General features: G+C 53.6%; 5 protein-coding genes and 1 non-coding gene across 6 annotated transcripts; 4 read left to right on the top strand and 2 right to left on the bottom strand.

The window, feature by feature from the left end:
• Window positions 1-333: 333 nt before the first annotated feature.
• N0V96_007590 (uncharacterized protein) lies at window positions 334-3035 on the top strand (the record flags this gene model as incomplete). The annotated part of the gene is made up of 3 exons (XM_065758074.1): window positions 334-586; window positions 648-890; window positions 1219-3035. The coding sequence occupies 3 exons, from the start codon at window positions 334-336 to the stop codon at window positions 3033-3035; spliced, it is 2313 nt and encodes a 770-aa protein (XP_065613216.1).
• Window positions 3036-4640: 1605 nt separating this feature from the next.
• Window positions 4641-5688, top strand: N0V96_007589 (uncharacterized protein; the record flags this gene model as incomplete). The annotated part of the gene is made up of 2 exons (XM_065758073.1): window positions 4641-5136; window positions 5273-5688. The coding sequence occupies 2 exons, from the start codon at window positions 4641-4643 to the stop codon at window positions 5686-5688; spliced, it is 912 nt and encodes a 303-aa protein (XP_065613215.1).
• Window positions 5689-6299: 611 nt separating this feature from the next.
• On the top strand, window positions 6300-6394 carry N0V96_007588. Its single transcript has one exon. It is a non-coding gene; the product is annotated as a tRNA-Gln (tRNA).
• Window positions 6395-7320: 926 nt separating this feature from the next.
• On the top strand, window positions 7321-9237 carry N0V96_007587 (uncharacterized protein; the record flags this gene model as incomplete). Its single annotated transcript, XM_053194480.2, has 1 exon — window positions 7321-9237. The coding sequence occupies one exon, from the start codon at window positions 7321-7323 to the stop codon at window positions 9235-9237; it is 1917 nt and encodes a 638-aa protein (XP_053047976.1).
• Window positions 9238-9570: 333 nt separating this feature from the next.
• On the bottom strand, window positions 9571-10371 carry N0V96_007586 (uncharacterized protein; the record flags this gene model as incomplete). The annotated part of the gene is made up of 3 exons (XM_053194479.2): window positions 9571-9809; window positions 9869-10151; window positions 10225-10371. 3 exons carry the CDS (start codon window positions 10369-10371, stop codon window positions 9571-9573), a joined length of 669 nt encoding a protein of 222 aa, XP_053047975.2.
• Window positions 10372-10580: 209 nt separating this feature from the next.
• N0V96_007585 (uncharacterized protein) lies at window positions 10581-11277 on the bottom strand (the record flags this gene model as incomplete). The annotated part of the gene is made up of 2 exons (XM_053194478.2): window positions 10581-11138; window positions 11206-11277. The coding sequence occupies 2 exons, from the start codon at window positions 11275-11277 to the stop codon at window positions 10581-10583; spliced, it is 630 nt and encodes a 209-aa protein (XP_053047974.1).
• Window positions 11278-11355: the final 78 nt, after the last annotated feature.

Here is an 11355-nt window from a genome sequence, read left to right as displayed (position 1 = left end):
ACTACGAACAAGCTGGCTCCTTTCGGGCGATTTGGTCCGCCGAGTCCGCATCCTCATAACCGCACGAGTCTCCTCCGATATTTATTCCCACGAAGCGTACGAGATCGATACCGCGAGCGCGTTCTCAACTTTCGCCTCGATACCCTCCCGCAGCTTAAACACCGATTTCAGTCCAGCATCTACCGATACATCCTCGAGCGCCAACGCAAGCGAAACGAGAAGTCGAGACTCGTCGACGTCTTTGCGCGGCACAGTCGCCGGCTGCTCCTGGGCCCGCCCTCGGTCAGGCCGAAGCGGCATGCGAGGGAGCGAGGAGGCACTATAAGCAAGAAGATGCCCACCTTCTCAGACTACACGACGACTTACGGCGGAGGCGGGGGCGGAGGCGCAGGAGGCGCTAGTAATGGCAGTAATGGCTATGGTTATGGCTCGGCAGAAGATCCACCCACTCCAGGCGAGCGAGGGTTCCGGCGGAAATGGCTGGCGGCGAAGGCAGGGAGCATGTACCGGGCCGCTGCGGTAGGAGTCAACGAGATCAGGGAAGGCTATGCGCAGACGCGGGCAAGGCCTTTGGAGCCGGGTGAGGGTATGCCGAGGACCACAATTCCGGGATCGTTCCCTGACGTTGCCATCACTGTTCAGGGGAGATGACCAGATGGTCATTTTCCCATCGTACGCAAAGAGGCATGTCAAGCAAGATTGGACGGCGACATACCAGCAGCACGCCGAAGAAGAGCCTGGCAGCGCTAGGGACCAAGAGTTTTGGAGGAAAGAGTGGGAGCGTAATGAAGACGAGAAGGCCATCGTGGACATCGACGTCAGGGGATGGGTGTACTCCCCGCACAAAGGGCCGATCACTCGGCGCAACCGCATTCTCATCGGCCTCGCACGTCAGCTAAGCGGCATCCCCCGCTCCCAGACAGGATGCCCCTGCGCCCGATAATCTCTCTGCGTTACACCAATCACACGAGGAACGAAGAGAGCAAGAAAAGATTGCGAAGGAAGCAGCAGAAATCGAGAAGAGAGGCCAAGAAGAACGGCGTGTGGCGTGTCAAGGTGGCTTTAGCGAAGCGCCAAAGGACGGATCCGACGATGATGCGAATAGTATATACCGAGCGAGATCGAGATCACGAAGTGGCACGCAGACGCCAATGACAGCTCCTGGGTCTCCCAAATTGGCACCGACTAGGACAAACACTACGGGTAATGATCTGACAGATGCCGAGCTGTCTGTCGCGAATGCCAACCTAATGGCTAGGATAGCGCCTTTCATGACTACACCTCTAGTCCAGCTGCCCATCACTGTCTTCTTCTACAATGACGAGAAATCGGCGTCACGGACTGTGCAGACTAATGACGCGGGCCACTTCATCCTACGCGCCGCTTTGGAATTTGTCCCTACGCACGTCCGCGTCCTCGCTAATGAGGACTTGTCGGCGACCCAGGAAGTCAAGATCATCGAACCGAAGGGTGTTAGCTTGATCAGTGACATTGACGACACGATTAAGCGCTCCAACATTTCGGGTGGCGCAAAGGAGATATTCCGCAACACTTTTGTCCGCGAGCTCAAGGACTTGACGGTGGAAGGTGTTCGGGAATGGTACAACGAGCTACACTCAATGGGGGTCAGCATGCACTACTGTTCGAACAGCCCCTGGCAGCTTTTCCCGGTACTGGCCAGTTACTTCATGATAGCCGGCTTGCCGCCTGGATCACTTCATTTGAAGCAATACAGTGGCATGCTGCAGGGTATCTTCGAGCCGGTTGCGGAGAGGAAGAAGAGTACCCTCACCAGGCTCATGCACGACTTCCCCGAACGCAGGTTTCTCCTAGTTGGTGACAGCGGAGAGGCAGATCTGGAAGTGTACACAGAGCTAGTGGAAGCCCACCCAGGACGCATCATCGCCATCTTTATCCGCGATGTGACAACGCCGGAGCAAGCTGGGTACTTTGATACATCTTTCGAGAGTAGCAGCGCACGTCAGAGGGGCTCAATATCCAAGGCCACGGACCACAGCGATGTTCCGACGAACCGTCCTGGGCTTCCTCCACGCGGCGAGGCAAAGACGGTCGGGCCTGTCATGGGCGATCTGATCGACTTTTCCGACGAACCTGAAGAGACCACGCTGAACGACGCTGCTGCCCTGGCCCAGATCCAGGCCAGACCGAAGCCACATTCAAGCGCCACCGACATTGCTGTTAGCCGCAAGCCCCCTCCGCCACGACCCAACAAGCCAGCTGCGCTTCGCAGCGCTCCGTCTGATACCAATGTGCCCACAATTAAAGTCAACAGCATGGGTGCGACGCCTCCCCCGATGCCGAGTGCTCGCAAGCCGTCTGCAGACCGGAGCAACCCTCACCCTCTGTCGCAAATGCACAACTCATCTCAACAGACGATCGGAAGTAACAGGAGCCTGCCGAGTATGGCCAAGATACCAGCTACCACGTCACAAAACGACGCTAGTAAGACAAGCAAAGTTGCACCGGCGCCTCCACCGCCTCGGCGTGGGGGGACAGCTTCTAGCTCCCGTAGTCTGAGCCCTCGGAGCCTCGACGGCCGGCGGAGACTATCGGCTAACGGAGACATCGACTTCGAAGCGCTGCCGCCCTCCGCCGCTTCCCGTCCACAGCAAGTTCAGCCACCGCCATTTGTGAGAGCGCAGACGGCCAGTCTAAGGTCCGGATCCACATCCCCGACGTACGGCAGCCCGAGCCTGGGGCCAACGGCGGCGGCTCCGAATAGGAAGCACGAGCTGTGGATGCGTCGACTGCAGCGGGCCCAGGAGATCTTGGAGTCGCACGGGGTAGCTTTGTATACCTGGCGAAGGGGCGACGATGTAGTAGCCGAGGCTGTGGGAATGGTGAAGGAGGAGCTGAAGAGGGTTGGCCTCAACGGGGAGAAGGACGCGAAGACGGAAGGAAAGAGGTTTGAAAGGCAGATTAGGAGGGAGCAGTCGCAGCAACAGCAGCATCAACAACAGCGGCCGCAACAGCAGGGGGCGTACCAGCAAGGGTCATATCAGCAGAGAAGGTGATCGTCTAGAGATTCCGCGGGCAGCATGGAGACAACTTTAAGAGGAGGCGTGGTTGGGGGAAAGCGGCAAGCCGAAAGGGACGGGGCCGGAGAAACGGAATAATAAAGGCGCTGGGTGAGTGGTTGATTCAAGTAAATAATTTTTACGATCAAGTCTGAAATCCTTCCAAACCACGCGATGTCATGTTCCGAAGTGTTCGGCATGATGATCTACAAATTTATGCCTGTAGTTCTTCCGAGCATGATGATGGGCAAGAAGATACGATGTAAGGGAGGGACGGACTAACGAGGCGATGAATGGGAGGTGTCAAGAAGAACGCATGGCATGTGTGGCACTGGCACATGGTCCCCCTCCCACGAGGCTAACAAGAACGAACGCAAATAGTTCGGATACATGTTCCGAGTTATGGGGAGGATCATGCAGAGAGTAGCGGGTGGTGGGATGTTGGCCGAATTCCCACTGAGAGGCAGTTTGAAGAATATTATGGTTATGCTTCAGAATCGCCGCACGTCCCTCTTCTCCTTTTTGAGATAGATGACGGGATCATATTAGCTATTGCATCCCACGAGTCCCGGAGTCCGAGGCTGCCTTACTCAGCCGAAGTTGACGGGAGGAACCCGGGTATGGCTGGTGAGTTAGTTGACGTGAGCTGCTCTTCTTGGGGGGGTGTATCCCTGGGCTAGATGGGTAGTCTCGGACGCGATAGAGGTCCGTGTGGGATAAAAGTCTTGCTTTAAGAACATAAGACGTCGTTTAGATTGAGATTCTTGCCGGGACACTGTATCCCACGGTATTGGGATTAAATAGGGGCTGAGGGTGATTGGTGGGTTTGGTATAAGCTTTTTTTGAGTTGATTGTCCACTACTGTCATCCCGTTCATCTGGTGCAGTACCCTGACGAACTAGATAGTATCTTTCCCAGTTTTTTGTCCATCTGCTCCAGAGTCCTAGCATGGGCCCTCACTTCTTCTATCTGACTTGTCAGAAGAAAGCTTAATGCGCACGGGTTTCAGAACGACTGGGGGCGTGTACCTTACGTGAAGCGCGCCAACGATCTTGGATAGATTTTCTATTCTTGTGAGGAACGTGCTTCTTTGTTGAAGCGCATTGCCATCGTTGCACGTGGGCTCGGGTTCGCGGGAAAGTCGGACTCTCAACCCAAAGATGGACTGTGGATTGAACTGTGAGTGTGAGAAGTGGGAGGATAGGGGTTCGTTGGCGATTGACAGCGGGCAGTTGGCAGACAAGAAACAAGTAGAAATTCTGGATATAAAGATGATAGAGTTCGCTGGTCCTTTGGGTTTTTTGGACTTGGTTCATCATCAACAGCTTTCAAGAGCTTTCGCAAATAAGATCACAATAACTCTTTTTCGTTTCGTTTTATATATTTTTTGCTTTAACGGCTGGGTCGTCTCATATGACAGCTGGTTCTATCAACACACCAAGAATCTCCCATATAGTAGAGCCAAGACTCTTCATCAAGTTCATCCCAACCGCTTTTTTCGTCATAGCCAAGACGCTATCATCCACTTACCCCCTCACCCTCAATACCACCATCTCATTTCATCTCACCTCGAGATAGTCCACTTTACGAGCTAGACTCACAATGTACATCCGAACCAACCTCCTCGTCTTGGCCCTCTGCCTCTCCACCCTTGGCTTGGCCTCGCCTACCACCAGCTCAAAGAGCGGCTCCAAGACGTCGCATAAGGGGAGCGGTGGTTCTTCCAAGGGCTCGAAAGCGCACTCTAGCGTCCCAGCTCATGCGCCAAAGGGCACTACGGCGCCGAGTTCCGGGTCCGCTGCCGGTGGCGGCGGTGGTGGGGGTGGTTCCGCGGCAGGCAACGGGACGACTTCTGGCGGCGCCAACACGGAACTGCAGACGACGTTCCCGACGGCCAAGGGGTCGCAGAACATTGCTGCCGTGAAGACCATTGCTGCGGGCCAGTCGTTTGACGGCGGCATGGTGATGTGGGATCGGAGTCCGAGTACCTGCAAGGGCCAGACCGAGGGCGGGAACAAGGACGCGGTGTTTATCCTCGAGGAAGGGGCTACGATTAGCAACGTGATTATTGGACCTAACAATGGCGAGGGGATTCACTGTTTGGGGAGTTGTACCATCAACAACGTGTAAGTCAAAACCTTGTCCCAAGCTCACCTGCCCTACTCCCTCTTCAACGTGATCTTCTTTCTCAAGCTCAGCCACTGACATTAATACATAAAGCTGGTTCCAAAAAGTCTGCGAAGACGCCATCACATTCCGCCAAACGTCTGGCACATCCTACGTCAACGGCGGCGGCGCCCAAGACGCGGCCGATAAAGTCCTCCAGCACGACGGCGGCGGTACCGTCGCCGTCAAGAACTACTTTTGCAAGAACTGCAGCAAAATGTACCGCAGCTGCGGCAACTGCAAGACGCAGGTGGCGCGGCACTCGACCTTTGACAATATTCGGCTCGACGGCGGCAAGGTCCTGAGCGGCGTCAACGGAAATTTAGGTGATGGGACGATTGTAAGGGACTCGTGCGTGCTGGGCGGCGCGCAGGTGTGTGAGAACTTTGAGGGGAATAGTAGCGGTGCGGAGCCCAAGTTGGTTTCGAGCGGGCCGGATGGGAAGTTGTGTGTTGCTACGAATGTTAAGACGAGTGGGTGTTGAGGGGGTTGTTGGGGAGGAATATGGAGAGAGTCTCGGTGAGACTCTGGAGGAGTGGCGGGTTCCATTGTCTATACTTTGAAGCAGTACATATGATTTAGAAATGGCTTAGATTTTTGGCCAACCTAGAGTTGGTCCAGTGTCTAGGCTGAAGCTGTAGATACATCCACATTGTCACGAAACCTATTTTAGTCCATTGTCAACACAGATGAAGGTGTCTAGCCTGCTTTCTTACGTGGTTCTCACTCACTCAGAATTATGTAGACTGTCTGAACCGCCCTTGCTCCTCGTTTCTCTTTGACTTCAAGCAAGTCCTTCTTAATATCTCAAGACCACAACTCGGAATCACGGAATACTACGATCAGAATCCCATACCCTGCCCTTTTCGTCCTCACGATTACCAAGTCTTTATGGACGTGGGGTTCGTGACCAGGATATCCCCTCCAGCCGACTTTCGAAAGTCGCGCCAGACTAATCGGCCCCGCCCTCATTATCCCCACCACATCCACAATGAGGGCTTCAGAGTCTTTCTTCCCACAAGAAAGACGCACTCCATAATCATAATTATGAGCCGCCGCTTCCATATCCACTGGGCGTATCAACTCGCTTTCACTGGTCTATTAGTCTAGTTGGTTAGGACGTCGGATTCTGATGAAAGCTTCGCTTCAAAAGACTTCCGTAAGCCCAGGTTCGAATCCTGGATGGACCTTTCTCACCTTTTGCCGTTGTGGCAGATGGTTATACAATCCGCGAGTAAGAACATGTCATCATGGACTTTTGCCAGGGTTGACTTGCAACATCTTGGTTTACGTCTTGTTTGAAACATTAAGTCGCCCTTGGTTGCATGTACCGATATTGGCAAGTAGTGTAGCCAAGAACTGAAGTGATCTTGGTAAGCGTTTGTGTTTGGAACAGAAAGGAAAGTTGATATTATTTGCTGTGGATTATGTTTATACACATACTACTTTTTATTAAGACCTGTCAAAGAGAGACAATGTGCACGCGGTGCTGAAACGGCGACGTCGAGTTTAACTTGATATATGGGGCATATTACTGGGATACATCAACCTGGGAGGCTAATTTACTCTGTCTTGGCAACCTGCAATCCCCCATGTTTTGTTTGGTGGAGTCTAAACGATGAAAATGCCTTCACGCTCTTTTGCTGTCAAAAATTCAAATAAAGTACGGAGTGGTATATTCTTGCTTTACATCAATGGTTAAGAATCGGCCTTGCCGTTGAGAAATACGCGAAAGGCAGGGGATATCAGGCAATCCCACCACGAGAGAAGTCTTCTTCAAAGCCCGCCATGGCTTCATTGCCTAATGTGGCCAAATGGACCGGACTTCCAGGGAGATCGGACCAGGGTCAAGGGGGCTGTCGGCTGTCCACCGTTTGCCGAGCGCGGCATTATGGGGAGCATGGACGGGGTTCATCTCGTATCGTCAGGGGATCACCGTATTCAAAAGTGACACTCTAATAATAGGAATCATGTGGATATCTGTAGGCAATGAATAAGACGTGAGGAAGTCCCTTTGGGTCGCGGTCTAGAGGGGATGTCTTGACAGCGACTGCTCGAAAGACCGATATACGAATTCGTTGTCCGCTTGCCTTTGGGCAGCTTGCTATCGTTCAATATGTACCCTCACTCGTTCTTCGGTCTTTTGACTTCGTGCCTTTTATTCTGCCCCATTACTCATGCGATACCAACCGAACGACGCCAGGCCAACGACACCTCTGGCGACATTCAGACCTACTTCAATCTAAATGGCGCAGCGCACGGCGACAAGGTCAAGTCTCTCATTGCCGATGGCTACCGTATGATATCCTTGAGCAACTATGGCACAGCGCCGGATGCAAAGTATGCCGCCGTCTGGGTACAGCGGGATGGAAACCCTTTTGAGACAATCTACGGTGCAGACGAGGCGACATACGACGACTGGTTTGACTCATGGAAGTCCAAGGGCTATGTACCGACGCACATTTCCGTCACGGGACCTGCTGGCAGCGCCATCTACGCAGGCGTCATGGAGAAAGCCAATGTCACCAACTGGACACAACTTTGCGGTCTCAACAGCCCCTATGAATTTGACAATGCGACAAATGGTATCGACATGGTTGTGAAGGGCTTCAGCATGTACGGTGCCCCCTCAGACCGCCGCTACTGCGTTCTGGGCCATGAGAATGTCGGAAATCAGATGTCTACTATCTTCTACTCATCTGGTAATTACACCGTCGATTATCCCAAGATCTATGACTCAGAAACAGCGAAGCGCTTCTGGAGACCTTCTCGCCTATTTCTTTCAGACGATCACGTCGTTACTCCTCAGTTCGTGGACACCTCCGTTGGAAAGTGGGTAGCTACGAACGACCTCACTGCCGAAGAGCTGTCTTCTCAAATTGAGTTGCAGAAGCAGCAGGGCCTTCACCCGATCGACCTTCACGGGGGTGCTTCCGGAAAAGACGTTCGCTTTGCCGTCATTTTCGCTGAAAAAGACATTCCCGAGCCCCGAAAGTGGACGGCCACCGGCTCCTTCAAGGGATTCAAGGACAACGTAGGTGCCACAACGGCCTTCGACGCCGCAATGCAGGCCTGGATGAAGAAGAACGGCGTTCGCCAGGCCCAACTCGCTATCGCGTCCAACGGCTCGACCATTGCCGAGCGCGGTTATACCTGGGCAGAGACTGACCGACCCACCGTTGAAACGGACGACATGTTCCTCCTCGCAAGCGTAAGCAAGATCTTCGTTCACGCGGCCATCTTCAACCTCATCGAGGCTGGGAAGCTCAACTACTCCACGGCCGCGTACCCCTTACTCGGATACGACGAGTTCGCAGACGCCCGCGCAAAGGATATCACCATCGATCACCTCCTCACACACACGTCCGGGTATAATCGCGATCGGTCCGGCGACCCGAGTTTCTTGTTTCGTGAGATTGCTATCACCCTGTTCAACGGCACCCGTGCCGCGACGCTGCGGGACGTCATCGAATACCAGGTCGCCCGCCCGCTCGACTTCGCCCCTGGCACGGACTACGCCTACTCAAACTATGGGACCATGCTCCTGAGCTACATCGTCAGCAACATCACGGCGACGCCCTACCTCGACTTCTTGAAGGACAACATCTTCGGCGATCTAGACGTACGTCTGTACGAGACGGCTGCGGAGAAGCATGCTGGAGACCGCATCATCCAGGAGAGCAAGTACACGGGCTACGATCCGCGAGAACCACAATCTTACCATCTCGTGCCGGGTCCGTACGGCGGTGACGGGGCAATCAAAGAGGAATGCGCAGGTGCTTTCTCGCTAGCGGCGAGTGCGGGTACGGTGGCGAGGTTCATCGGCTCACACGCCGTCAGTGGCACCGGCGGCCGGTCGCCGTTTGCGGAGCGGGACGGGACGGTGGTTGGGGCGCGGACTTTTGCCTCGAGTAGGCCTGATGTTGACTGGGCTCTGACGATTAATACACGAGAGTATATCTCTGAGGCGGAGTTTGATGACCTGAGGTATTGGAAACTACCTTTTGTATTTGAGGACTTTGCAGTGGCGTAGACGGAGCAGAAGATAAATAGAAGTAATGTCAAATTGGAAACTTGTGAACGTGAAACCTAGTGTTGATCTCGGATATACTACTACAGTGATACAAACCTGGAGCGCTCTCAACGGCTCAAGATAACTTGCTCCCAATCACGGCATACTCTCTCAACGCTTTCAATGCTTCCACGTGCTCCTGCTCAATCACCTGAGCATGCTTCAGAGACCTAGGCGTAATTGAGCAAGAGAATGGTAGTGGACTCGAATTGAAGCCATCCGAGTATGCGAAGCTGCGTGTACATCCATCAAGTCAACTTCGGATCTATAAGCGCTCAGGGGTAGGATTGGCACTTACATGTCCACCTCAACATCCCTGCCTTTCTCATCCATTTTGGGGTTGACCTCAAACCCCCAAAGTATCCTCGCGATATTCAGGGCTACGGAAGCAGATCCAAGGTGCATGCCCGGGCAGATTCGGCGACCCCAACCAAAGGCACTGTGGCCGAATGTGCCAGGATATTCGCGTTGAGTCAAGAAACGCTCAGGCCTGAACTCATGGGGTTCTGGGAAGTCCGCTTCGTTGAGATGAACTAGAACGTTATAAGTCAGAGTACTAAATGGGATGAAGAGCACCTCGGGCTATACATACTGCTCCACAAAGGTGCGATAACGGTGCTGCCCTTTGGGATGAACATGCCCTTGTAGACATGATCCGCGGTGCTCGCATGAGGAGTGCCACCGAGCACGGCGACAGGTCGCCAGCGTAACGTCTCCGCAGCTATGGCACGAACATACTCAAGCCTATTCAGATCATCAAACGTGGGCAGCCGGTTGCTTCCGACGACTCTGTCGAGTTCCTCTTGCGCTCTTGGTATGAACTGCGGGCCAAACTTGGCACAAGCCAGGAAAAAGCTGGCTAGAGACCCGGCCGACTTGAGACATTGGTTTGTTAGTTATGTCGGGTCTTAACATGAGCACGCATCATGGAACGGGGATGTATCTTACTGTCTCGACGCCGGCTCCGAACGGTGAACCTGCTGTGTACGCTATTTCGAGGTCTGACATGCCGAGGCTGACTTGTTCTTGAAGCAGGTGTTTTGCGAAGGACTCTGGCGCGACGCCCCGGGACATTTTCTCGCGGACTTCGTCCATAAGTTCGGTGTACATCTGAACATCTTTTTGTCGTTGTTTTAAGACCTCGGCTTTCCATGGAGCTAAGAAGCTGGGGACGTATTTGAGAACAGGGTATCTTTCCACGGCAAACTTTCCAGGAATGCTACATGCCGAAAAGAATCGTCAGAAATGCCAAGTCTACAGAGGACTCGAGAAGAAGAAGAAGAAGAAGAAGAAGGAGGGGAAGTTTACTTGACCGAGGTCAGACGTCCCATTGACTCAGCATTGCGTCGGACAACGATATCAGTGGCGATGTCCTCCACTCTCCTACCGTACGTCACCGTCACAATAACAGAGGCCGCATATCGTTCAAGGTGCCTTCGAAAGTCTTCGGGACTCGTGAGAAGCTCATGCATAAGCACTTTGGACTCCAGACTCTGCACCGGCCGGTACGTCTCGCTCTGCCGCTGCATGAAGCCGCTGTGCAGGAGCTTTCTCCATCGCCGCCAAAAAGGGGAGTAAGAGGCCATCAGGCCCCTCATTCCGCCGGAGAGAAGCTCACCGCCCATGATAAAGCGCGGGCGTGATGAGAAAATTGAGCCTTTCTTTTCGAGGAGGTCCCACGCCGCTTGGGCTGAGCCGAGCACGATGGTTGGCGTCGGGCCCATCTGAAGGTAGACGACATCGCCATACTCTCTACTCAATTCCTGGAACCAGAGCCATGGCTTTCGGATGCCTGTCTTGATGACCTTGGGGCCTGGGGGAAGTTGAGACCGATGTGAGTAAAGCTTCCATTCTTGCAGTAGCTATTCGAGGTGACGAAGTCAGGACACTGTCGAGTAAGTAAAGCCTGTCAGGAAAGAGGTTTCTTACCCGGGGGAATGTGAGAGCTAGGTAAGAGACTCCAGCAATCACCGCCAAGTAGGCGAGAATGTCAATGAGCATGATGAAGCGATTGACTATTGGTGGACCGGGGTAATGAGTTTGTAGCTTCAAGACACGCATACATAGATGTTGAGTCGC

This window comes from Colletotrichum fioriniae, assembly GCF_027942845.1.
Source record: "Colletotrichum fioriniae strain IMI 355084 chromosome Unknown scaffold_9, whole genome shotgun sequence".
NCBI classification, from domain to species: Eukaryota; Fungi; Ascomycota; class Sordariomycetes; order Glomerellales; family Glomerellaceae; genus Colletotrichum; species Colletotrichum fioriniae.
This window is presented reverse-complemented; position numbering and strand designations above follow the sequence as displayed.